A 27,247-nucleotide genomic window follows, 5' to 3' on the forward strand; every position below is an offset into this window, starting at 1 on the left:
GGACATGGTTGGAAGCTGTGGACTGCCTACAAAGGATGAGTCAGTACACCTTTCCACGGGCCCACATAAGAGTCCCATGTTTCTCCTACTAGCTGGTAATTCAAATTTGCAAATAGGTTAAAAATAAGGGTATGGGTTATCTCCTAAAATGATGGAAAAAGCCTAGAGACACCCACTTAGTCCCAGGAAGGAAATGCACCACAGGAAAATATTTTCCTGTCACATTACAGAAGGTGAAGGAAATATTCTTGTGAAGCATACACAGTAATTAATATACCCCCCTTTTGGCACCTAGAAAAGTCTTTCATATTTTAATTGAATGAATCTGTGTTGGAATTAAAAACAAACAAACAAAATAAGAGTCTCAAAGTCTAAAGCCCCTCGATGTTACATAAACTTGAACATTTTAATAGATTTTTATTTTCCAAATATCACTATGAGAAAAGTCATATAACCATTCTAGGAAACTATGCTGGCTTGTTACATTAAAAACAGCCCCACTCTTAACCTTCAAATATTTAACATATGAATCACTTTAAGAGGTAAAAATTTAAAATAGCTTGTAAAATGTCAAGTAGAATAATGCAATCAGAGCTTTGAAAAAAACAAATACAAAAGTTTTGCCCAAACCAGCATTTTTCAAACAACGTTCTTCATAGTCACTGAGGTTTGTGATTGCAAGCTAGCTGCACCACTTCACTCCACACATTTAATTCCCTGGAATATCCAATTTTATCTGTCTGTCTCTGTAGCCAAAACAATTTTTGGCTCGCTTGTTGGGTTAGTTATTCCTGGAAACTTTCCCATCAAAGAGGTAAGAAAAAAAAAAAAAAAACCTTTGAATAATGACCACTCAACTGCTCCAAGAAGAAAGTTACTAAGAATCAAACACTAATAAGTTGTGGTATTCCCAAATTTGGATTATTTAATCAATGTTTCAAAATGCTCTTTTACACCACTGATGACAGATTATATTAAATATTGTCACTTCTCACATAACTAAAGCCTTCCTCTGAAATTAAGGCAAGGACACTGTAATTTGAAGAGAAGTATGAGCTAGAACAGTATGTAGCGAAATTAATCTTTACTTCAAGCCATTTATACCCAAATGATCTTACCAGCATATGTTACTGGCAATTGACCAAACGCTCTCCATTTTGGTCAGTCTTTTTTTTGAATTATTTATTTTATTTACAAAATTTTATGTGTATGAGTATTTTGAATGCATGTATGGTTGTGTACTGCTTGAAAGCCTAGTATCTGAGGAGGCCAGCAACGGGTGTCACAACTCCTGAAACTGGAGTTACACATGGTTCTGACATGCTATGTGGATGCTAGGAACTGAACCTGGGTACTGTGAGAAAACAGCCAATGTTATGAACCACTGTGCCGTCTCTTCAGCCCCTGGTTGGTCTTATTTTAAAACCTATAAATCCATGTCTGTTTGCATTTTCAAGCTCTGTAGCTTAACATTTGTTTACAAGACTGCTTGTTGATATTTTATCTGGGGATCAATGAATAGCACTGATTCCTGACAAGCTTTTACAAGCATTTTCATTTTTAATTGACTACAGTATGATACCATACAAATGGTTAAATTATTCCCTCTGGCAATATTTAACCTGAATATGGTCAGCCAGCAGATGAGCACCTATCTCCAGTAACTTGTTAATTGATACTACATCTGATAAAGAGTTTATTTCTCTTTTAAAAGACAGGGAAAGAGGTTCCTAAGATGTGCTATTTTCTTCTTTATTACTTCAAAGCCTTCCAGAGCCAGCAGACTTCAGATCCTGGTGGCCCCAGCTGTGAATGAATCTAATTTGGCTCTTGATCACAGAGCTAATAAGCTTAGTACACTGCATTTCAGGGCATAAGGCCCTGGTCCCTCAAGAGAGGGTGATTGTAAAGAAAAAAGAAACAGTGGAGTGCCCAGTTACTTCCTGTAAGATAATCTGTCCATTAACTCTCATGGTCAGCCATAGTTCAAGTTTCCATAATTCATTTGTAAGGCATCCGGAAAGATTTAGCCTCCCTCCCTCCCCCGCGGGCCTCCCCCTTCCCCCTTGGAACTTTTGCCTGGACAAAGACCTTCAGTACTGGAAATGTGGTGAAAGCAGATGCTTCAAAATGTATGCTGATGTGCAATGTGTCTGCTCTAGTCAAATTAGTTTCTACTGGTTTTAGAAAATGGATAGAAATATAAAGATTCTAAAATCTAATATTATGTGTCCTGGTCCACTAAAATCTTGCTGCTATAATTTTGACATGAGCAAATTTCTAATAGAAGACACTTCCTGATACCTGTCTTGCAGTCCTCTTACTCCGTAAGATGTAACAAACTGTAGGACTGTGCATAAACTTCCTTGTTTCCCTATGTGGGCTATAAGCAAGCCCCTGCAAGGACATAGCTCTTTGATGCAGATGATTAAGAAGGGCTCAGAACACGCATGCAAAGGAAAATTGGATTGTTTTCCAAGAGTGCTTTCTATTCTACAGAAAGAAGCAGAGGCCAAGAACAGGGCATGGTCATTTTATTAAAATCTCTTGTGTGATATTTGACCGAATAAATAGCTCCATTTCTCTTAATATTAACTCTTGTTGGGGAGACTGTAATTAGATTTGGGTGATTTAACCCGAGAATGGAAAGAAAACCCAGCAGTTCTCACATTAAAATAAAAGAAAGAAGACGAGGATGAAAGGTATATACAAATTATTGGATAGAATGTTCTGGAGGAAGAGCTCGAAATCCATAAATTTTGTTTCTTATAATGTTTGAAAACTTCAAAGATTTGGAAAGCAGAAAGCAAAGGAGATTAGTGAGGGGAGGCTGAATTTTCTCAGCCCAGTTACCATCAATGACAGCTGTCTGGCCCTAAGAACAGTGAGTTTTTTTGGCATAGAAAACTTGTGTGTTCTCAAGCTTTCTGCCCACCACCCTCCATGTATTCTTCCATGGACAGATGCTGTGCTCTGCCATATAACATTAATAGAATCCACTCTCTCACTGACCCAGAGAAAGCTGCTGATATCTCTACCTACAAAGTGAGGCAATTGTATAAATAATTCAAAATCAAACTAATCCCCTGTTCCCCTCATGTATTTTTTATAGCCAATGCTCGACAGCAACTTTCTTGTTGGTAGAGCGATCACTCCATCTAAGCATGAGCGAGGACTCAAGGGCAGAGAACCATAGCTGTTTAAAAATCCAAAGTGCAAACAAACACACTCAAAACATTTCTGAAGTAGTTTGGAGAAATGTGAAGTTAACTCTGAGGCAACATGGGCAAAACAGTTTCAAGTTCTACAGTCCAACAAGAATTCTCACTGCTTGCAACCTGTGAGGAGACCTGCTGGTGAGGGATCCAGAGCTACAGCTCACAAGCTAGGTAGAAACAACTTCTTCAACCATTTTCACCCTTCAGAATCATCTTAGGAAAGCCCATGATTCCTATTTAGTTAACACAGTCACATGACTGAAACTGCCTATTACATTACTGTACTTTATTTGGGACAAGGTATTGCTTTGTAGCCCACACTGGCCTGGAATTCACTATGTAGCTCAAGCAGCCCTCAAACTCTCCTACCTCAGCCTCCTGAGTGCAGGGATTACTGTTGTATGTCATCCTACCTAGCTTCCCTAAAGAGCAGGAGTGATTTCCCCTGCAGACAGTCAAAGTTCATCCTTCGAAGACAACACTAAAAAGGGACTCCTCACCCCAGGCACTCATTAGCTACCCCACACAGGAAAAAGTACTGTATTTTGTCCTGGTTTACATACACTCATTCACTTTGATTTTCAATTCCTACCTACTATGTAGCTTTAGAAGAGGCCATAGATGTACTATTTTTATGGTCTGAGTCTCTCACTAAAGCTGACAGAGAAAGTCAAAGAAGCCATCACTTTTGACATTCATTCCTGAGGGGGTGAAACCTGCGTCTTTGACTTGCCAAGTCTGGCTGTTTGGGGCAAAGGACAAAATGCAGTCTTGTCCTTAATTAAGCAGTCAGATAAAATTCCTATACAAGTAATCAGTATGCAGACTCTGCCAGTGAGGGCACAGGTGCAAGAAACAGTCTGCCAGTGAGAGCACAGGTGCAATAGACAGTCTGCCAGTGAGGGCACAGGTGCAGTGGACAGTCTGACAGTGAGGGCACAGGTGCAAAAGACAGTCTGCCAGTGAGGGCACAGGTGCAATAGACAGTCTTCCAGTGAGGGCACAGGTGCAACAGACAGTCTGCCAGTGAGGGCACAGGTGCAACAGACAGTCTGCCAGTGAGGGCACAGGTGCAGTAGACAGTCTGCCAGTGAGGGCAAGGTGCAAAATCCACAGCTGGCTGACTAAATGACGACAACAGCAGAAAACTACTCCCCTGTCTATTGGGTACAGGTCTCTGGTACAGAGTTTTTTCTGTCTCTAAAATGATGCTATGGTGTATGTGTAATTTTACCAGGTTGGAAATAAACCTGCATTGCCTGAGAACATACTACAGCTCATGCTCAGTGCTAAGTTCACTATGCATTATGCTATGTAATGGTCACAAAGTCAGGGATTTATTTCAAGTCATGGGGGGGGTGCAGGGAACAGCTGTCCTAGTTGCAGACAGCCAAGTTCAGTTGTACTCCCGGCCCCTGGGTGTCCCACATGCCATTTCCCAGGCTATAGGAATTAAATATTCAAGGACTGTGGGATGAGGAAGTCCAAGTAGGTGCCTCCTCTTTGCACATTGTGTGATCTTCAAAAGAAAGGGCCCCATTTTAATTGCCTATGTGCCTTTCACCCCATCACAATGCTTGTCATGCAGCAGATGCATAAAACGAACAATATACTTTGGGGCAAAAGCTGAAGTGCAGGATACATACCACAAGGACAATACCCGAAGAGAAGTGGGAAAAAACCCCAAAGAGAACATAGGTACAGCAATGGGGACCAAAGGAGGAAATGGCAATACTGTTTACCAACGTGTAGTCTCAAGGTATCTATAGCAGAGGGACCCAAAATTGTTGCTGAAAATATGAAGCACAAGGAAGAACCCTGATATATGCAAACAGAAAGTGGAGGGCAGGGATCTAGTGCCAGTGACCTGCACTACTGTGGCTCCCTGGAGAATTCTGAGCCATGGGAAATCCAGAAGCCCAGGGAATAGGAAGTTGTGGGAAGAAGACGTTTTAACTGAGGCAAGATGCCCTAACCCTAACCCTAACCCCTAACCCTAACCCTAACCCTGAATCTCTTCACAACAACCTGCCTCCTGGGATGGGCCCAGTTCCCTTTGACCTCCTGGAACAGGCCAGTTCTCTTCCATATCTGGCTGAGAACCAATAGAGTAAAAAGGTAAACAGAGTCAAAGCGATGTGTAGGGAACAGAGAAAACAAATCTCATCATTTAACCCAAGATACAAAACAAACATCCTATGAAAAGGAGGGGGTAAAATGCAAGACAACTTTTATTAACTTCTGCATCCCTGCCTTAATCACCCATTCTCCCCTGTGTTAAGATAAGGCTGCTTTCCAGGTACATGCTTCAATTCTTTTCTAGCCAGAAATGAAGCCTTTTTTTTTGTTCAGACAAGAGAGCAAATAGAAAATAGTCTTACTTGAAGGGTGGAGGTAGATTATGTCTTTCACTGTGAAGTCTCTGGATTGAGCAGCTTTCAGACAGTCGGCCAGCAGGCTCAGCAGCAGGAGCCAGGCCAGGGCAGGGCTAGGTTCCATGGCAGACCGGTGTGTCACTCATACAGAGGGCCTCAAAGTGGGCACTTGAGGCGATGTTAGAGGACCTCCACCTGAAACAGGAACACAGACTCATCTTAGTATCCAACAGGAGACAGAGCAGGCAGCCTAGCTGATGTTGGTTAAATGAGTTGAGCTGGGGAGGGATGGCACGCTGGGCCCAGGGAAACAGGTGCCAAGGGGGTGAACCTTATAAATGGTAATTTTAGAGCACTTAGAACATTCCAGCCTGAATCTATTCTTAATCAGGCTGCTCCTACTGGTAGCAATCCTTCCTAATATCCAGCAGAGATGGTATCAAGAAAGATTGAATTTTAATGAAATCCAGCTATTTTTGCCAGAAGGCCAGGGGACATGTGCCAGAGAGCAACAAAATAAGGCAGGTGCAAAGCTCAGAAACTTTTCTTCGATAAAGGTGTAGAAGACCAGGAACCAAACAGCATCCTTTCTGAGTCTAGCCACCATACTTAACTGTAGGAGGTAAACTCCAGTTTGGAAAAGAAATATAGGTAAGCTGACATCTTCCAAACCTAAAACCATCTCAATACAATGAAATCTCCCAAACAAAACCTACATTTATTGGTGAAGACTGTTGAAGGCGTTTGCAAAACAAAGATAAAAGAAAAAAGAAAAAAGAAAAAGCAGTTTATTCTAATAGCCCTATGAGGTTGCCACTCCAATTACCCCTTTTGGAGGGAACAAGTCAAGCACGTAAGGATGGGACTGGCTTCTCACAGTGCAGCTTTCCACTCTGCATTTCAAACACCAGCAGATGTTGTGTTCCACCTAAAACCAGATGATTATGGGATTGAGTTGCTACTTTGAATTAAGCCGTCCTCTACTGCCCTTTCTTCTGATTCTTGTTCACTCAAAATGAAGAACAGTAAAGCCCTGTGTAGACTGCTCAGCTCACTCAGAATGCAGGGAAAGTTTCCTCTATAAACAACTCTCTCACTATATCCTTAGTTTCCTAAAGAGTCAGGGTCTCACATTCGGCTTTTCTAAATTCCATAGTCTCTCTTGCTCATTAAAGGGAGTCAAAGTTAGGTAATTACTTATTTCAACCTAATTAAAAACCTGCAACTTGGACACTGCCTATAGATTTTATATAAGTATTCAAAAAGATTTTGTAAACAGCTTAATTTTTTTACATTCCCATGTGGAAAAAAACCCTAAATAATGACCAAAATATTATGAATCAGAACAGAGAAAAGGCAATATGACCTATTAAGATATTAGGATATACAATAAAGTGGTATTATACCAAACTGGATGACAAAAAGTACACCCACAGCCCAAGTCTTCATAGGATATAAGCACATTTTCAAAATGACAAACAGGACACTATCAGTGAGCAGCACTATATTATAGTGAACAAGATATGGAAAACATTAATGGAGCTCAATATGCTAAAATTATTTACAGATGTTTTGATGTTCTTTTTTTGTTTGCTTTTTAGAGACAGGGTTTCTCTGTGTATCCCTAGCTGTACTAGAATTAGCTCTGTAGATCAGGCTAGTCTGAAACTCAGAGATCTACCTGCCTCTGCCTCCTGAATGCTGGGATTAAAGGTGTGCTTCACCACACCCAGGTAAGGTCACTTTTTTAAGTTGGCAATGTGTTTGGAAAGCAAAGTTCCCTCTGATGCCTGATGATGCAACCATGTCAAGCTGGGCAGGGCTCACCAGCAGTTCGTACTTTGCTTCCTGAAGCAGATTTGTATTCAGGATGAGAACAGGCTGCTAGGCCATCTGATAAATATGACTGGTGAACACTGGAGGAACACTTAGCTGAACAATGTGACCAGAAATGACATAAGTGTCAGTGGTGGACTTCCCTGACTTGAGGTAGCAGTCCAGCTTTACCATAGTGGAGGCCACAATGCTCCCTCTCTAGACAATTAGGTCAGAATGGCTAAAATAAAAAAAAACACCAATGACAGTTTATGTTGGAGAGGATGTGGAAAAAGGTGAACACTCCTCCACTGCTGGTGGGAGTGCCAACTTGTACAGTCACTTTGGAAATCAGTATGGCGACTCCTCAGGAAAACAGGAATCAGTCTACCACAAGATCCAGCAATTCCACTCTTAGGCATATACCCAAAAGAAGCACATTCCTACAACAAGGACATCTGTTCAACTATGTTCATCACAGCATTATTTGTAATAGCCAAAACCTGGAAACCACCTAGATGCCCCTCAACTGAAAAATGGATAGAGAAAATGTGGTACATTTACACAATGGAGTACTACTTAGTGGGAAAAAAATGGAATCTTGAAATTTGTAGGCTAATGGTTGGAACTAGAAGAAGCCATTCTGAGCAAGGTAGCCTAGTCACAAAAAGACAAACATGGTATGTACTCACTCACATATGAATTTTAGACATAGAGCAAAGGATTACCAGCCTACTTTCCACACTGCCAGAGAAGCTAGTAAACAAGGAGGACCCCAAGAGAGACATACATGGTCACCTAGAGAAGGGGAAAGGGACAAGATCTCCTGAGCAAATTGGGAGCATGGGGGGAGGGGAGAGGGAACTAGGAGAAGGGGAGAAAAGGTTGAGGGGGGGGAAGAATAGAAGAAAACAAGAAAGGAGATACCATAGTAGAGGGAGACATTTTAGGTTTACAGAGAAATCAGGCACTAGGGAAATGTCTGGAGATCTATAAAGATGACAGCAGCTAACAATCTAAGCAGCAGAGGAGAGGCTACCTTAAATGCCCTCTTCTGATAATGAGATTGATAACTGTCTTATATGCCATCCTATAGCCTTCATCCAGCAGCTGGTGGAAGTAGAAGCAGACATCCACAAATAACAACTGAACTGAACTGGAATCCAGTACAGAGAAGAACAAGTGATGACAAAAGGGGTCCAGACCAGGCTGGTGAAACCCACAGAAACAGCTGACCTGAACAACAGGGAGCTCTTGGTCCCCAGACTGATAGCTGGGATACCAGCGTAAGACTGATCCAGACCCCAGGAATGTGTTTTTCAGTGAGGAGACCTGGAAAATCTACAGGATCTTCAGTAATAGTTCAAATACTTATCCCTAGCATAGGAATGGACTTTGGGAGCCCATCCCACATGGAGAGATACTCCCTGAGCCTAGACACAAGGGGTTTGGCCTAGGCTCTATGCCAAAGAATATGACAGATTTTGAAGACTCCCTAAGGAATGCCTCACCCTCCCTGGGGAGCAGAAAGAGTATGGGATAGGTAGGGTGTTAGTTGGGCGGGGAGAGGGACCTGGGATTGACATGTAAAATAATCTTCTTTCTAATTAAAATGAAAAAAATAAATAAAAATCCGTTGTTTTAAGCCACTAAATTTGTAGCAATTATAGCAGCTATAGGAACATAAGACAACTAATTTAAAAATAATTTTATACCACAACATTCCCCACAGAAATAAGCACAAAACTACATTTGTGATTGTCAAAATTTTTTTAAAATTTTCTTTCTTGATTTTTGAGCGACTATCACAGAAATATCATGGTGGACCATATAAGACTGTCATGTTTAGAATTAAAAACATGGTCACATTGTAACAACTTAATATGGCTTAATCAACAGCTTAAGTTGACTGATGTGACAGACTATGACACAAAAAAATTCAAAAGTCAAATGGCCACTGGAACAGGACATCTAACATTATGTGAAAAAAAGTTATGCATAATTAGTTCTATGTCCTTTCTTATCCATTTTGTCTACACAAGTCTCCTTGAACACCAATATCATCGACAGGTTTCAAACATTTGCTTGGCTCCAGCGCACACACACTTGCTGACTCCAGCTCTTCACCAAGCCCTGGAAACACATCAGAAGGGCCACAGCTCTCTCATGTCCTATTTAATATGCTTGGGGACTTCTCAGAGCTCACTGTAAATTGTCCGTGGCAAATATCATCTATTTGTTAGATGTTTAGTGACCCGGTTGTATAATATTTTGTGTTTGTGCATGCACATATATGTGTATGTTCAGGTGTATGCATGTCGGTGCCGGTACACAAGAAGGCCAGAGGATAACCTTGGGTGTCATTTATCAAGAGCAGTTCACCTTGTTTATTTTGAGACAGAGTCTCTCACTGGCCTTGAACTTGCTAAGTAGGCTAAAGTGTCTGACAGGTTAGCCTGTAACTCACCTCCCCAGTGCTGGGATTACAAATTGAACCCAGATCCTCATGCATGTAAAGCAAACTTTTTATTGACTGAGCTATCTACCCAACTCTTTGTGTGTTTACTACAAACAGACACACACCCACCCACCCCCACACACAAACACACACACACACACACACACACACACACACACACACACACACACACACAGAGTGCATTGCATTTTTTGTCTTAATAGATGAGAAAGCCAAGCTCAAAGGACAACTTGCTCAAGATTACACAACTGCCTTATGTGGGATTTGAAGCTTTGTGTTTCAGCCCATATACCTAAAATACCCAGATGAAAACTTCCCACACTGGTTTTGCTCATAGAACGGATGGAAAGAAAAGCTATCTGGTTGATTGGTTTTGGTTTCACATGAAATATCGACTAGTTTACAACCTGAATTCTTCAGTGTTCAACTCCAGGTCGATGTCAGTGCTTCCCATGTGTCAAGCACTGCCAGTGGCATGTCTTTCCCACGATTTTCCTTCCAGTTATTGCCCTAAAAGTCTCTTTGCACCAATTGCAGCAAGCATTATGTAACAATGGCATCTAAATGTAACGCCGATGTAGCTTCAGTCAGCCTACCCTCCCAGCCTGAGTCTCCAGTTCTCAGGCTGTGTTGAAAATGTCCAAGTCACCTCGGTTTGAAAACAAATCTTGTGCCTGGTTACTTAACCATGCTATGCCTCCATTTCCTCACTGGCAAAATGGACTTACTTCCCATCTCAAACATTTATGAAGATAGCAAATGTTACACAGCAAGTTGTAATATGCTATTTCCTAGTGTTTTTCCTACCGTATGTTTTATTCAGAATCAGTGTGTTTTGTAAATGAAAAGTAAATATAATGAGATTTACTTTGCTCAACCTTCACATTCCCTAAGTCAGAAAAAAAAAATCATTGTAACACCTCAAAATGCCTAAGACAAATAAGGATCCCTATGTTTCTTCCTCCTTCTAATCTGTCCTGTGGTGACCAAGGCTGGCACAAAGCCAGTAGGGAAGAGGAGGTATGGCTGGAGCTCAAGCAGCCCTGGTAATCTCCTGCCAATGAAGCAAACATCTGGGTGCTGCCCTCACAACCTCTCCCTACAATGGTCTATGCTGCATATCATGACGTTTGCACACTGCTTTAACTATACTTTGCTTACACACAAGGTGTCAGTGAAGGCAATGAGCACACAGCTGACTATCTTTATTCCACACATGTCCTGAGTATGAAGCCATATTCCTCATGGTGGATTATCACAGATGAAGTTAGTTACAGCAACTATTCTGCTCACCACAGAGATCTGTTAATCCTGTTTTCTTACTGTAAAGGAATCCATGAGATAAGAAGTTTATAAGGTCAAGTCTTATTTGTGATTTCGGAGGTCTCAAGTCATGGTCAGCTGACAGTTGTTTGAGGGCCCACAGGAAGACAGAACTTCGTGGTGGGGAGAGCGTAGAGGAAAGCTGCTTACTCTAATGTAGCCAGGGAAGGTGGTGGAGGAGGACCACACACCTTCATCAAGACATAGTGTCTTAACTTCCTTTCACCAGACCCCAATTCCAAAGTTTCTATTACCTCCAGTAGTGCCACAGGCTATCAATCAAGCATTCAGTACATGGACCTTAGAATATGCTGGCCCAAAATATAATAGGACCCATCATGTTACACAGAAAAGGGGAAGTTGCAGTCCTCTGACCCAATTTGTTCATGAAAAGCTTCCAAATTTGTAGAATTCCAATCCTTTCTTAGACATGAATTTTTAGATATCAAATGGACAACTCCTAAGTTCTTAAGTAGTTGAACCTTAATTCTCCTGACAGTTCATGACACTTGATCCCTTCTTAGGAAAATGAGGCCTCTCCTAGGCTTAGGGATGATTAGAAAGAAGGCTAAAGAGAAAGACACCAAAGCTTAATATCACTTTGCTTGCTCAAAAAATGTAATAGGCATGTATCATTGTTGCAACTTGAAACTGTTCTTAAAAGACTAATAAGGAAACTTTCACTTTTATGTACAATTATTCTTTAAGGTTTTAACTGAGACAAAATTAATATATCATAAAGTTAGTAATATTTGGTATAATTCTTAACATTGTTGCAAGATCATCATTAACTAGTTAAGAACATTTCTTTCATTCCATTTAAAGGTCCTATACTCATTAGCAGTCATTTCCAATTCCTCCCCCCCCCCAATATTCTGACAACAACTAATTTAACTCACGTCTCTATGGATTTCGTGTGAGTGGAATGGTATAGTATGTGCCCATTTGTGTCCTATGCCCTCAGGTTGTCATAATGTTTTTAAGGGTTATCTCCATTATAGTATTGCTGATGCTCATTTTCATGGCTGAATGTTTCATTGGACAAATATTGTACATGTGTTTATTCATCAGATTGTGTCTATTTGCATTGTTTCCACTCTTAAATATTACAAAGAATGTTATTACTAATGTCCATATACAATTCTGGGTGCAAACATACATTTTAATGTTTATTAAGTGTTTGCCCAAAACTTGGTCTTGAGGGTACCACGATATAACTTTGAGGTGAACTGCCAATGTCTCATTGCTATTGTGCCATCTTACATCTCTAATTTCCACTTTCTCCACATCCTCTCCAGCCCTTTTTTCTTTCTTAAAACAAACTATAGTCCACCTAGTACAGATGTAGTGTGTCTCTCTGCACTTTATTATCTACTGGAATTTTCTTGCATTTATCTGCATTTTCAAGGAAACAATGAGGTTGAACCTGTTTTCATGTGCTTTTCTTTCATTTGCACATCTTCTTTGGAGTTAATTATTTACCCAATTTTTAACTTGACTATTGATTCTCCATTGCCAAACTGTGAGAGTTCTTATAGCTGGAATCTAGACATTTTCAGGTGCAACATATGATTATCAATTATTTTTTCACATTCTCTAACATTCTTAAAAAAAACAAACAAACAGGGTTTTATTACATAGTTTGGGCTGGCCTGGAACTCCCAAAGTAGATCAGGCTGGCCTCTCACAGAGATCCACTGGATTCTGCTCAAGTGCTAAAGGCAGAAGCTGCCACACTCAGGATGTTTTCACTCTCTTGATATAATATTCTAATATACAAAAAATTAATTATGATGAAATATGTACATTGCTTTTTACAAATATAGACTTTGTTCCCTTGTAAATGTCTATGTCAAGTTCAGTTCAGCACTAGAAAGACCTACATACAATGCACAGTAAAAGAATTTGTCTACCTTGTAGTGGTCAAAGCTCTGTTTTCCACTTTGCTTTTTGTGAGAAAAACAGGATGGGCTGGACCAGGTATTAATAGCCCTAATGCTGACATCCCTCCATCAATCATAAAGACTATTAATATTTTTCTAGGAACGGAAAAATGAAAGACATTGACAAGCATTCACCATTAGTCTAACGGTGACTGGAATGTGGACTCCACTGAGTGGGGCTGCAGATTCTCAGAACCAGGTGGTGCTTTAGTTTCCTAATGGCACAATTGCTCAGATATTAATATGAAGGGTCTTTTCTAGGACTCTGGTCACTTCTGAGTTCACTGTGCCTTTGGACTGTTCTAGACATTTAGAAAAGACATTGTGTCTCCATTTTATGATGCTTCCATTTGAATATGTACTCTGGGCTCCATCCCTCCCTGAATGCAGTGCTTTATGAAGAAGTATACATTCATTTTCACAGCTCTGTGACCTTTCATTTATTATTTATGAGCTTTTGTAAATCTAATACCTCTCTGACAGATTGAATTTGTGCTCTAAATTACCTTTGCATGAGTTACTCAACTGCTGATTTTATTCCAATAGATTACTTGCTACATTCTGGATTAGGGGGAAAACAAGTGCTTTGAGATGTATCAGGTTTTCTCTACTCAAAACACAACTGAGAAGAGCTGCACTCAGTATGGGTGGTACTAGACAATATAAAGGAGAATTTCTATACTAGTCACAGATGTAAAGGATGGAGCCCTAACCCAGGATAAGTTTCACAAATCTATACTCCCTAATTCCTATTTTATGTACAGTTCACAAATAAGATCCTCCCACTCTTTAAAACAGGCAGCAGAAGAAAATCTGGTACTTCTATAAGTTACCCTGACTAAAATCCCAAGCACTACAGGACAAGAGTCAGTGCCAAGTCAGAACACAGGCAACTGTGCAGTATAGAACTGAAGTAAATTGAAAAGCATCTGGAAGCTATTCATTTAAATTTGAGATGCCCAATACGAATACAAAATGGAGTTCTGGGGCTTGAAAAAAATCATGATAGGTCTTGATTTAATTTTTAATAAGCACAGAAGGTTTGATGATGATGATGTAATCACCCAGAAGAGTTAGTTCCACTGCTGAAAGCATAAACTAAAAGCATGTACTTACAAGACCTGAGTCACTTAAATATAATATTTAGATCAAAGGTAACAATGTCCTTGTGTTTGGGAATTGCTCAGATTATATGGTGACTTTTAAAAAATGCTTAAGACTTCTTTGACATAGAAGGCAATGCTGGTATCATCATGCTAGAGCCCTGTGACATCTGTAGTCAGTCTTAGTGATGATGGTGGCACAATACAAAGAAAGCACAGTAGCCAGTTGTGTCCTTAACTGTTGAACCAGTCTGCTAACTTTGCTGTTGGGAATTTCAATCCTTCTCCTCTGCTTTGAGCCCCCCTTTGCCTTTGTTCTTCCTCTGGTTCTTCCCAAGTGTGGCCACCACAACAGCATTCTCAGGGAGCCTCTAGCCCAACTGTCCCAAAGCCTTACCAAAGCATGGAGACAGGTACATCCTAGGATCCATAACTGCGTAGGGTAACTTGCCACTCCAATCAGAGAGGACCTTTGTCTCTGGCACAAGAGCACAGTGTGAAATCCATCAATGTCAGTGTAAGAAACTGGTTCCCCAAAAGGAACCAAGATACTGTGATCTGAAGAAAAATGCCTAGAAGCTGGGACAACAAATTCCTACACGGGTCCACACTGATGTACAATACAGCATTTGAATAATGCTTTAGTCTGGAATGAATATTTCTGCAAAGGCCAAGAAAGCAAAAACACTGCCTTTCTGTGTGATCCTCTCCACATTAAAAAAAAAAATAGCTAAAGCAATGATGACAGTTTGAGGGGGCATCCAGTGCCAGTTCTGCTATGAAATCCCCCATCTTACTGGAATGGGTTTACACTAACCTCAATCACATGCTGTCACTAGGGAGCACTGTTAAGCACATGTGACCTATGCTACTAGCAACTGTTGCTGGGTTCAACACTGGACACGTGAGCCAACCAGGCAAATTAGTGTTTTTTTTTTTTTTTTTGTTTTTTTTTTTTTTTTTTTTTTTTTTTTTTTTTAGAACAGACAATAGTCCTCTCTGGAATAAGAAACTAACATATAAAGCCTGGGAATAAGTGAATGCTATACTCCTCTCCACTTGAAAGAGGACAATTGCTGGCTTAGAGAGATGGGGAAAACTCCAACAATGTTCAGAGTTTGAGTTGGGGGCAATTCTTAACTCTTCCTTTATAATACAGTACCCTCACTTTCCAGCCAACAGATGCCCCTGTTGTCCAGGTTAGTTTGAGAATGAGTTGTATTTCCTGCTCCTTGCCACCAAGAGATATAATTCAAGAGTCTTCCTAAAGGGTCCATCTACCAACTTAAATTTTCTTATGTAACTAATGTTTGTTTGCTTTTTGTTGTTGTTGTTGTCTAATGTAGTACAGCTTTAAGTTTAAGCAGCTAAAGGCCAAAGCAGAGAGGGCTTTTTTAAATGCCCACTATGGAGAAATAGCTAGAGATGGCTTCTTTTGGATTTCATAGACACTAATGTTTCATTTTCAACTTATGGGGAGGAAAATTCTCACATTCCTGATCTGAGCTGAAGATTCATTTGCACAAAAAAATCAATGCTTTTAAAAAATGTGCATTTCTTTTTCTGGAGCCACTGGCAGGCTAAGGTTATAGGGAAAAGCTTCCCTTCTGCTTTGTCCCAAATTCATTTAATGGTCAATTGCATCAAAAAAGCTCCAGTTCCTGAAAGATAGATGATGCCTGGGAAGTACAACTGGCAATATGATCTCACATTAGAAGATGCTGAATTTGTTCTTGGAGCTGTTTCACTTGTTCCTTGTTGATGATAAGGCATTTTCAACTATAAACAATTGGGTAGGAATGAATCAAAGAGTTCCCCACACAGGAATGGAGCAGTGGACAACTTCTGCCTACTATGTTTTTTCAAGCTACTTAGAAATAGGCGGAGGTTAGGAAATTTCTTTTGTTTGAGTATCATTTCTTAGTCTTTTCTATATGTTAACTATGTCATAGTTTCACTTAATTTTTATCCAAGAGAACTTTGAAAGACACAGACACATCAGATGGCACTTAGAATCAATATGAAGTTATCAGGGAATTAAATCAGGACAAGATATACTCCTATGTTCAAAATAACCATTACAAACCCAACATTTAAAATTTTATTTTCTTTTAGGTGAATGGGTGTTTTACCTGCATGTATGCCTGTGGACTACTTGTGATTCTTGTTCTCACAAGTTCAGAAGAGGTTATCAGACCCCCTTGAACTGGAATTACAGCTGGTTGTAAGCCACCATGTAGATACTGGGAATCAAACCCCAGTCTTCTCAAAGTCTACCTCAAGATCTTAATTGCTGAGTCATCTCTCCAGCCCTCCAAACCAAGCATTATGAGACATACACTTCCATCTCCTGAGCATAGAGCAAGTCACCTTGGCACTCTATCAAGGGAATCTTCAAATGCACTTGGAGTGACACATTCATTTTCTTCCACTAATTTTGAGTGTTTTGAATCTTCAACCACATGAGGAGCGCAATTAGTCATGGGTTCCAAAGAAGAAACAGCCTTCTCTGACTTGATGGAATGAGTTACACAATTTAAACCAGTTTTTTTATAGTTAAGGAGTATTTGCATGGTAATGGGGTCTCATAAGGCATTATTGGATGATTGAGGTGTGTTATGTCTTCCCTATCATCCCTCCTGGAACCTTATGAACTGCCACTCATCAACGCTGACTGTTCAAACTTCAAGTTGATGTATGTAAGCAACCCCAAACATTCCTTCTGTACCTTGTGTTAACTAAACCCCATCTACCAACAAGAATGAAGCTTTCTTTTGGGCTAACTACAGTGTAGTATACTCTTCCTTGCAAGCCCCAGGAATCCTGGGCTGTGACCCTGATATCATTCCCTTCCTTAAATGCCTTTCAAAGCATGGTCTTCTCTTCACATAAATTCTCTTCCTTTCCTCAAAAGCTAAATCTTCTGTCCTAAAAGCTGTCACAGTAAAGTGAGAAGCATGAAGAATGCACCTCATCTCTATTCATTATGATCTTGTAACCTTGGTTCTTGGCCAGGGTTGAAAAGCAGCGATGCTCAGTCTTCACTTCCACCTTGCATGGAGCACGGTTTTGCCATAGCTCCAGGAATCCTGACTAAGCTCTTGTTCAAAGCATTGCTTCCATTTGTCTCTGACATAGTTTAAGTTCAAAAATGAACTGAAGTTTCATGTTTGATAGATGTGGGGAAACCTTCTGGAATTTCTTATAGGGGGAGAGAACCAGACTCTCCTGTCTTCTCATGAAAAAAAAAAAAAAAAAGGAAAGAAAGTTACAGCCAGTACTCTATTTTAGATATGAAATGTCTGCAAAAGTACATGTCGACAGGCTTGGTTGACAGCAGATGGGCCTTAGGGGAATGACTGGGTCCTGAAAGCTCTGGCCTCATTCATGGATTTTGTGTAGGTGGGCTCCACTGAAGGAAATAGAGCACTGAGGCATGCTGTGAAGAGAGACTTCATCCCCACCCCTACCTGCCTCTCTGTGCTTCCTAGTCCCCAGGAAATGATCAGCTCTCCTCCACCACAGACTTCCTTAATGATGCTCTGCCTCACCACCAGCCCAGACACAATGGCACCAGTGACCATGAAACATCTGAAACCACAAGACAAAGGAAATCAGGATTCCTGTCAAGTGATTTTCACAGGGATGTGTCACAGTGATGACCATCCACCAAGGGTAATTTTTAATGTCTTACATCATAACTCTGTGGCTAAACCACTATTTTTAAATAACTGGATTCCTCAGCAGCTAACTTCTAAATGTTAATCATACCTCTCATTTGATAAAGGACATGTTTAAGAATCAGATTGTGCTAGTACTCACCCCCCAGGTCTCTGACACCTTCAGGTACATACCATTGTGTCAACTCAATATTAGTTTCATTGTTTTGGAGACACAGTTGGGTTTCCTAACCTGTAATGTGATTTTTTTTAAAGCACATTTGTCTACTTAACACAGTTACATAAAGGAAGGAAAGATTTCATCACCCTGAGCATAAAGACAAATAAACTTAGACAATGAACTCCACATCCCTATCATTGAGGTTGTAATCCTTCCTTGAAAATATAGCAACTTTATTTGGAAGTCTTTGTAAATAATGAGTATTAGAGAAGTTCATTTTTGTAGCAAAGGAGAACATAATAAGATTTTGCATAGTATCCATTCGAGCAGAAATGGCTGCAGGGGTTATTAATAAAAGAAGACTGTCTTTGGTAATAGAACATCTTTGTTTTGTTTTTACAGATAAACCAATTCATTTCTTAGGGTAAAATCACTGAGTAGCCTCGGGTAGATAAGGAAATCCAGGCATCCAAACTGACTCCAACAGCCTGCATGGAAGGAGTCAAGAGCTAGTCCCACTGTCTTTTCCTTAGTGCTGTGTTTCTATCCAAACCTCAGCTATCTTCCCTGTTTGCTACCTCACTCATCTGTCCATTCATCTCTCAGCATCCTCCATGCAGCAGGTACAGATCAATCATGTATTGGTTAATATTTCCATCCTACCTCATAAATTCTTTAACTTTGTTAGAAAAACCATTCATTCTGTTCTTCAAACAAGAGTGCCCATGAAGACAGACTGCTAATAACATGAAAAGGAATGTTGACATCCATTCAATATTCACTAATATTCAAGAAGGGCATTAAGGGGGTCTGTGAATTATTTAGACAAGAATGAATATGAAGGGTGAGTGTGAGTGCATTCGCCTATAATCCCCATTACTAGGGAGGCTGAAACAAAAAGTTGGTGAGTTAAAGGGATCCCTGGGATACCTTCTAAGACCCTGTCCCAAAATAACAGTGTGTGTGTGTGTGTGTGTGTGTGTGTGTGTGTGTGTGTGTGTGTGTGTGTGTGTGTAAGAGAGAGAGGGAAAGAGAGGGGGAAGAAGGAGAAGAAAGAAAACGAAGAAGGAAGAAAAGAGGAAGATGAAAACAAGTAGGAGAAGGAGGAGGAGGAGGGAGGGGAGGAGGAGGAGGAAGAAGAAGGACGAAAGATAACTGCAATGATGATGACATGATTTGATTTTGATGTACTGTCCCCACAACCAAGAACAAGGTCAGGTAAGATGTGAGATACCAGCAGAGGAAACGTGACAGGACTACACCAACCCTTCCCAGACCCTCTGAGATGCAGATCACAGGCACTGTCAACAGAAATTCAACCAACATTCATATTCCTAAGTCTTTTCTGAAAGAAAAAAAAAGATGGAGATAGGATGGAGAGACACAGGGATGTCAAACCACCCAAGAGACAGGTGCCCCAGACCTCTGATTCACAGTGATTCCATTAAAGCTTTACAAGCTCTGACCAGACTAATAACTGAGTCCAAATTCAGGCTTCTGGAAAACCCTAAGATTCCAAAGCTGTCTTTGAGTAAGGATCTTGGAGGAGGAGACTGAAGTAGCTGTTCCAGTGGCAACAGGAGCTGTTAGAGCTGGCCAAATAGGAAGTCTACAAGGCCCCCCATGACCTGTTTCCTCCTGCTACTTCTCCCTTGACATGACATGTTCAAGTGGCAGAAGTTCCTAAGATTTCCAGTGTATCAGACTGCTTCTTACTCAATGCCTTGGCTTTAGATTTCCACTTTGGTAAATCTCTGTTCTCTGCTTAAGGCTGAAGTCACATGTCACCTTTAGAAAGCCCTGTCTTTGGGGAGAAAGAAGATCAGCACCTTCTTCCTTCCTTGTATGGCTTTTCTCTATTCACAGTGGTTAGAGGCTTCTTTCACAGCAGAAGGACAGTAAGGGAAGATGGCTTTCTTTTCTTTTCTTCTTTTGACAGACTTGGGTTCAAATTTTAGTTCACCACTGGTTAGGACTATCACATTGGACATGTAATATTTCCTTTCTTTATCTTTAAAATGGGGTATCACATAATGTGATGTGAATGTGGATTTAGTTATTATGGATAGCTTCCTTTAATTACTATCATTAGCTACTCATATTATCATTATTAAGGTGATTGTCTTCCGTGCTTGATTATGATCTCCTTAAAGGTATCAATTTTTATGCAGCATTTGACTTCTCTTTACCTTCCCAGAACCAAGTAGGTAGGACACATCTGAAATCTGGTTTGTTGAATGAACTGATCCTGTAGAGACCATAATCGAAATACAGTAACTGCCTTCTATAAGATTAGAATAACTTGTATGCATTCTGATTCATAGTATACACATATGAATGACAGGTTACAGGAATTCTGAGGAAGAATGAATTTGGAGGTTCTTGGGAAGGGATAGACAAAGCTACCTGGAAAGGGTGACATCTTTTAGGAGCAGTATGGTACTGAAATGATAGTCCAATAAATAAAATGCTTGCCTTGCAAGTATGAGGATCTGCATTCAACACCCAGAACCTGTGTACTAAAAAACCAAAGCATCTGGGTATGGTGCATATGCTTATTATAATCTCAGTACTGGGGAGGACAAGACAGGTGATCTGGAGTTTGGTGAACAAGCTTAACCTATATGACAAACTCCAGGCCAATGAGAAACCCTGTATCATAAACAAGGAGAATGGTACCCAAGGAATGATAGACACCTGATGTTGTCCTCTGGCCTCCACATACATGTGTGTACACACTCATGTGCATACACCCGCATCTACATAGAGCAGCAAAAACAGAAAATAAACTAAGCTTCTAGGAATGTCTCAATCCAAACAAACTAAGGAGCAGAACTAATGTTCTAAGTAGCCATCTTGGGAACATATGCACTCTCCTGGTATGACAGGGCCAGAGTAATACTTCTTTTCCTTAATAAGGACCATAAAGTGCAGAAATACTATTCTATCAATTTAGATATGCCATGGAGAAGTCATAAGGCATTTGCTTAAAGTGAGTTGGTCAAAGTTTTCAGGAAGCAAGGAAAAATATCATACCACAAGTTCACAAGAGCCACAGGAAAAAATGAATCTTCTATCAATGAAACTGTGAAGAAGGAAAACTGCGAGTTCTGCTGTCACGCCTGACTATAAATGCTATGTCCAAGCAAATACAGTTCTTAGTTGAAGATGGAAAGGCATCAACCACAGGGTTTTCTGCTATCTGTGGTCTCAGATACCCCTGTGCATCTTGGGATGCATCTCTGGGGTTGAGGGAATAGTACTGTACCCCAGGAGATGACTTCTCTTTATGAAAGGCTTCAGGTTAACTCAGTCCCTTGACTTCCATGTCCCGTCCCATCTGAGATGCACCAGTGATGGCAGTGGGAAGAAGAGACTAGGAGCCTGGCATAGCCAGTCAGTCCACATGCTCTTCCAGCTGCCTATGAAACAGCATTTTATCTCCTTCGCCTCCTGGGCCAGGTGGTTATGTTTGCTGATGTACCACAGCCAAACAACCCAGAATCCATTACATTTTATAAAGACTTGGATACATTTCTGTTATCTTTCCAATTACTAAATAAACCTACTAGTACTAGGACACAGGAAACGAGAGGGAAGAGAAAAGATGCTAAAAATCCATTACAACATGAGCAAACTCAACAGACTTTATGTCAAGAAAAAGAAGCCTGGCTCAGCAAGACAAAATACTGCATGATCTCAGTATAAGCATAGTCTAAACAATGGGAACCCACAGACTAGACAGCAAAATGATGACTGCCAGGGGCTTTTGGGAGATTGAGTGAACCAGTAGCTGTTGATCAAGGTGCAGGGTCCCAGTTAGACAAGAGGAATTTATTATCAGCAGGAAGACTAATATTATATTGATACCTGTAAAATGCTTAGAAAACAGAGTTCAAACATTCTCAACATACATACCAATAGGTCTGTGATGTAACAGGTCCATAGCCATCAGCTTGATTTAATTATTTCACAACATATACATTTAAAAGATCCCTTTATGTGTCATGAGCATATATGACTTAAAATGAATACATAGTAGATAAATAACAGGGGAAACTCTTGAGAAGTGCCATGACCAGGGAGCAAAGATCCTGGATCCAGTGAAGTCACCCTGAGTACACAGCATCTGCTGAGGCCCTGCTCCTCATTCCATGGCTGTAAGTTTGTGTTTTTGTCCTTAATGAGGGTTTCACTCTAAATGCCAGAACCAGTGGACCCTGGCCAGAGGAAGGCAAAAGAAATATTTAATGTTTGTAACAATGAACTTTCTTTACTAGGAGAGAAGGTAGGTTAATGACAGAGCTCTATGATGTTTCTCTCCTTTCACAAAACAGAATTTTACAAGAGGGAATGATGGCGTCCTGACAAACAGCGTCCTTCTCAAACCCAGGGGAGTGGAACTAGGGCACAGAAAACCATCAAGCATACAAAAGCCCTCCTCTGGATGCATTCTCCTGCACTGCTTGTTGGGAAATCACCCAGGACCACTTGAAGGAACAGTACTGGGACTCCTCAGCCAACAGACAAGAGGGCCTAGCTTGAGCTAGCTTGTCTGTCAGCCAGCCTAAGAAAGCACAGAGAAACTCCATTCCATCACATTAGCTGGCCCAGTGGTCTCAGACTAGACAGACTCTGTCTCCCTCTGCCTGGAACTGGACAGAAGGTCCCGAAGGGCACCAAAGCTACCCTTTACAGCCAGAAGTCAGGTGTCCAGGAATAACTTGTGATCTATGGGCTTATTTTAGGATTATTGCTAGGATAAAATGGACAGTGTGTGAAAGGCAGAGCAGTGCAGGTCTAAGAGCCTGTGCTCTAAAGCCACCCAGCCCAAGCTAGACATTGCTATAGCTTTGTAAGCTTGGATAGGTTTCCTGCTCCACCCCGGGGCCTCAGCCTCATCCTCTACAGAAGGGAGAAATCACAACCCAAAGCTCCTATGGCTCTCCTATGATTAACAGGGGTAAGGAACTGAACAGACTTGGGTCAAGGCCTGATAATGGAATTCTCAAAGTTGCCTTGGGCTATTGAGGAAGGCACCTGGTTATCAATGGGTGTCAGTGCCCTGTTGGGGAGCTGTTGGCTTTCCACTCTGGAATCGAGCTGTGACAGGTTTCCCAGAGATATGCAGAAGTACCAAGCTCAATGGAAAGATGCCAACACAGACAGGAACAATTTCTACCAGCTTTCCTAGCTTGCTCTAGGCTAAAATCAGTGTCCTTTGTTGAGGATAAAAATACAGGGCAAGTGAAATAAGACAGATTCAGGAAGGTCTAAGGAGAACTTTCCAAATTTGAGAATGCCTTTTCCTTAAGAGGAGAGAGGCCTCAAAGACTGGAACCATCGGTATTAACTGATTAATGCTAATCAATGTGCTATTTATGCATAAATAGAAAATCCTACATGCTCCTTAGTGCATAAAGCCCAAATCTAGTTTTAGAGCTGAATGAAAATTAGAAAATAAGAAAAAAATACATTCAAATAAAATAGATTAATTAAATACAAAGGAAATAGAAATGATATGTTTATTGAGCAGTTAGTTACTAGTGGGCTAAGAAAGGTGAAAAGTCATTGTTCCAGCATTATTTTTTATTTTACTTAGAAAATGGTAATTTCACTCAACTCGTTAACTGTGAAGCACTCTGGCAAGTGATGTCTTTAATCCCCACTACCTTCATAGTCTAGGCTTATTATAACCCTACTTTAGAAATGAATAAACTAGGACACCAAAACACACGCGCGTGCGCGCGCGCACACACACACACACACACACACACACACACACACACACACACACACACACACACACACACTAAAGAACTGGTTCAAGGGTAAGGAACACTGCCCTTAAGGAAATAAAGTATCTCAGAAATGGGGTGTGGAGGAAGGCTAGGAACTAGGTAATGTTTCTGGTAGTCAATGGACTGGAGAATTATATAGCGCCCCTACTGGAGGAAAGAGACCACTGAACATTATTTTGACAGTTTCTGACTTTTATTTTTTTTTTAGCAGAAGAGAGACTTGGGTGGCACTTCCTGGAAAAACAGGGGCTGAACCCTGTGGGGAGCAACAGTTAGGTAAGTGTGTGAAACTCTGGCAAGGGGAGGATAGAGAAGAGAGAAGGAAAGGGGAGTGAGGAGAATGAAAGAGAGATGAGCTATCACTTGAGTGACTCTAAGATTTCAGCATGCTAACACTGGATTACAGTGCATGTATCCCTGGTGGTAAGATTTAGCAATTAGCAGTCACCCCTGGAAGTATAAAGTCCAAGTGGTTCTGGTTGCAGTAAAGTTTAGAAAACTTTAGGGTGCTTCTCAAGTCATTAGCAAAAGGAAACAGCCCGAAGGCCCTTTGTTCTTTCACAGGCACTGGCACCCAGTTCCAGTTCCACTCAATTAAGGGACTATTAAACCATCCAATAAAGGAAGCAGAGAGCCTTTTATTTTCCCACCACCATGAATAATGGTAACTGAGGGCTAGATCTTGGTGGTGACTTGAAAGTACCAAGTTTTCCAACATACCTAACTTTCTCTGATGTTATTCACAGAAGGAAAAGGCAGGCCTGGGGGAGGGGGCGGGGTGAAAAGGAACATTCAGCAGTATTGTCACCAAAACGAAGGAAGGGTCACAGTGCAGTCATCTTGAGCTCACTCTGTAAAATTGGGGCAACCTACTTCTAATAACTGTACCAGACAATCTATGTAGCTACACAGGATTCTGCAAGGTCTTTCTCTTGTAAAAACTGAGCCATAGTGTGTGATGCAGAGAATTAAAACAAAGAAGCAAAGGGACTAGGTTACAGGTCCTGAAAGGACTTGGATTTGATATAACTCACTCCAAGTTCTACTGTTTACTTCTAAAACCCTTAAGTACCCAGCTGGCCTGAGTGTGCACACAGCTCTCAAGGACCCAGCTGACCTGAGTGTGCACACAACTCTCAAGGACCCAGCTGACCTGAGTGTGCACAGTGCTCTCAAGTACCCAGCTGGCCTGAGTGTGCATACAGCTCTCAAGTACCCAGGTGGCCTGAGTGTGCACAGGCCCTGGTTGTGGGGGGTAATAAATGCTGTAAGCCTGTGTCCACAACCACAACAGAGTCAGCAACTATCTATTTCAATGATAGGCGTGGTCACCATGGGAGCTACTAGTCATACAACTGTTGAGCAATTGATTTGTTCACTGGAGTTTAATTTAATTCTACTTAATGGTAGTTTAAGTTAAAAGGACACATGTGCAAATTAAAAGCCACATGTGGCCAGTGGTCACAGTATTCAGTAATAGAGCTTTGAATTAATAATAAATGAATGAAGTCATTTAAAATTGTGACTTTGGAATCAATTAGGATGAAGCTGAAGTAGAATGACTATTACTTAGCTAAGTGCTCACACATAGACATTAATTAAATCAGAAATACCACACAGCTTCTCCTATGGGCTTTTCTCAAAGTTTGACCAATTTTTTTCTGGTGTCAAAGGGGTAAGGAGATCTAGGGGTCAGCATTTAAGGACTCACATCAAAATTTTGTGCTAAAATATGAATACATTTGATTCTGTCAATTATCTTACCAGGTAATTTTTTTAACCTTAAGTTAAACAAATGAGTAAACTAAAGGAGAGCAGGGCTGGTCTAGATGTTATCCAGCTACAATGTCGTAGAGTCAAAGACTGGAATGAGGCACCCTGGCTTCAAAAGGCACTTACAGCATACTTTAGTCTTCCATCAGTAAGGATGCAGGATGGACAACATCCTATCCAGATTTTCTTGGATGTATAAGAATGTGTCACTCCAGGGTGTAAGCATACGTCTTCTTGTTGATATAACAAAATACCAAAGACCAGGGAATTTGCAAGTGACCATTTAGATCACCCTTCTGGAAGCTGGGATGTCCAAGGGCATGGTGATAGCACCTGAGGTGGACTTTGATATTACATCATGGCATGGAAGAGACTGGAAAAGCAAATGAGCACATACAAAGAAAAGGCAAGCCACATTCATGGCACAACATCAGTCCATCTAATTGGGTTGTCTTAGTTAGAGTTTCTTTTGCTGTGATGAAACACCAAGGCCAAAGGCAACTTGGGGAAGAAAGGGTTTATTTTACTTACAGTTCCATGTCACTACTCATTATTGAAGGAATTCATAACAGGATCTCAAACAGTGCAGGAACCTGCAGGCAGGAACTGAAGCAGAGGCCATGGAGGGGTGCTGCTTACTAGCTTTCTTTGATGGCTTGTTCAGTCAGATTTCTTATAGAATGCAGGGCCATTAACCCATGGATGGTACCACTTACAATGGGTTAGGTCCTCTTATATCAATCACTTGATTAAGAAAATGCCCTACCAGGCTTGCCTATAGCCTGATTGCTAGTATGGAGGCATTTTCTCTGTTGAGATACCCTCCTCTCAGATGGCACTAGCTTGTGTCAAGTTGACATAAAAACTAGGGAGGACACAAGTGTAGCCCTCATGATCTACTCACTTGTTAAGGTCTTACTTCCCAATACTACATGGTGGCAATTACAATTTAACATGAGTTTGGGAAGAGGCACTGAAACTACACCAAGAGAAAAGTGGCCATTCATCTCTTATTGGTATAGAGAAAGCATCTGAACACTGGGTACTATTGCATGGGAATCAAGATTCACTAGAGTCAGTACAGGTTAAGTGAAGTTTATTCAGGAGGAAAGCACTTACACTAATTGGAACGATACACAGAAGATTAGCATAGCCCCTGCCCAAGGATGGCATGCCAATTCGTGAAGCATTCCATATTTTTCTGGCAATAGGTCTTAAGTGTGTTTGTTCTCACTTTTCCTTCTCCCAGAGCATACTTGATATTTGTTGTCTTTGTATATAGTTTTGTATCAAGCCTAAATCTTTTTCTTTAGACTAAAAGGGGAATTGTAGTGAGATCCCCATCCCGCCCACACTTGGAGTGCTAACCACACCCATTTGTGCATGGTCACAGATGTGGACCTGACTGGGATTGAGTTTAGTTCTGGGATCCTGACAGGTGGCTCACTCTCTTGTGGCCTGTGTGGATCCTTAGAGCAGGAACCTGGGGTGGCCATCTGCTTCTTGTGTAAGTGCATTCTCCCTGAATAAACTTCACTTAACCTGTACTGAGTCTAGTGAATCTTGATTCCCATACA

At 40.9% G+C, this 27,247-nt stretch overlaps 1 protein-coding gene and 1 non-coding gene across 2 annotated transcripts in view; one reads left to right on the plus strand and one right to left on the minus strand.

Annotated features, from left to right (window-relative positions):
• The window catches only part of Lypd6 (LY6/PLAUR domain containing 6), a 127,945-nt gene that overhangs the window by 26,467 nt on the left and 74,231 nt on the right, over positions 1–27,247 (minus strand). The window contains exon 2 of the mRNA XM_027420458.2: positions 5,600–5,788. Coding sequence (XP_027276259.1) covers positions 5,600–5,717 — 118 coding nt within the window. The 5' untranslated portion in view covers positions 5,718–5,788. The remainder of the gene's footprint in view (positions 1–5,599; positions 5,789–27,247) is intronic.
• On the plus strand, positions 26,765–26,871 carry LOC113831652. Its single transcript, XR_003486352.1, has one exon. It is a non-coding gene; the product is annotated as a U6 spliceosomal RNA (small nuclear RNA).

This window comes from Cricetulus griseus, chromosome 6 (assembly GCF_003668045.3).
Source record: "Cricetulus griseus strain 17A/GY chromosome 6, alternate assembly CriGri-PICRH-1.0, whole genome shotgun sequence".
Lineage (NCBI taxonomy): Eukaryota > Metazoa > Chordata > Mammalia > Rodentia > Cricetidae > Cricetulus > Cricetulus griseus.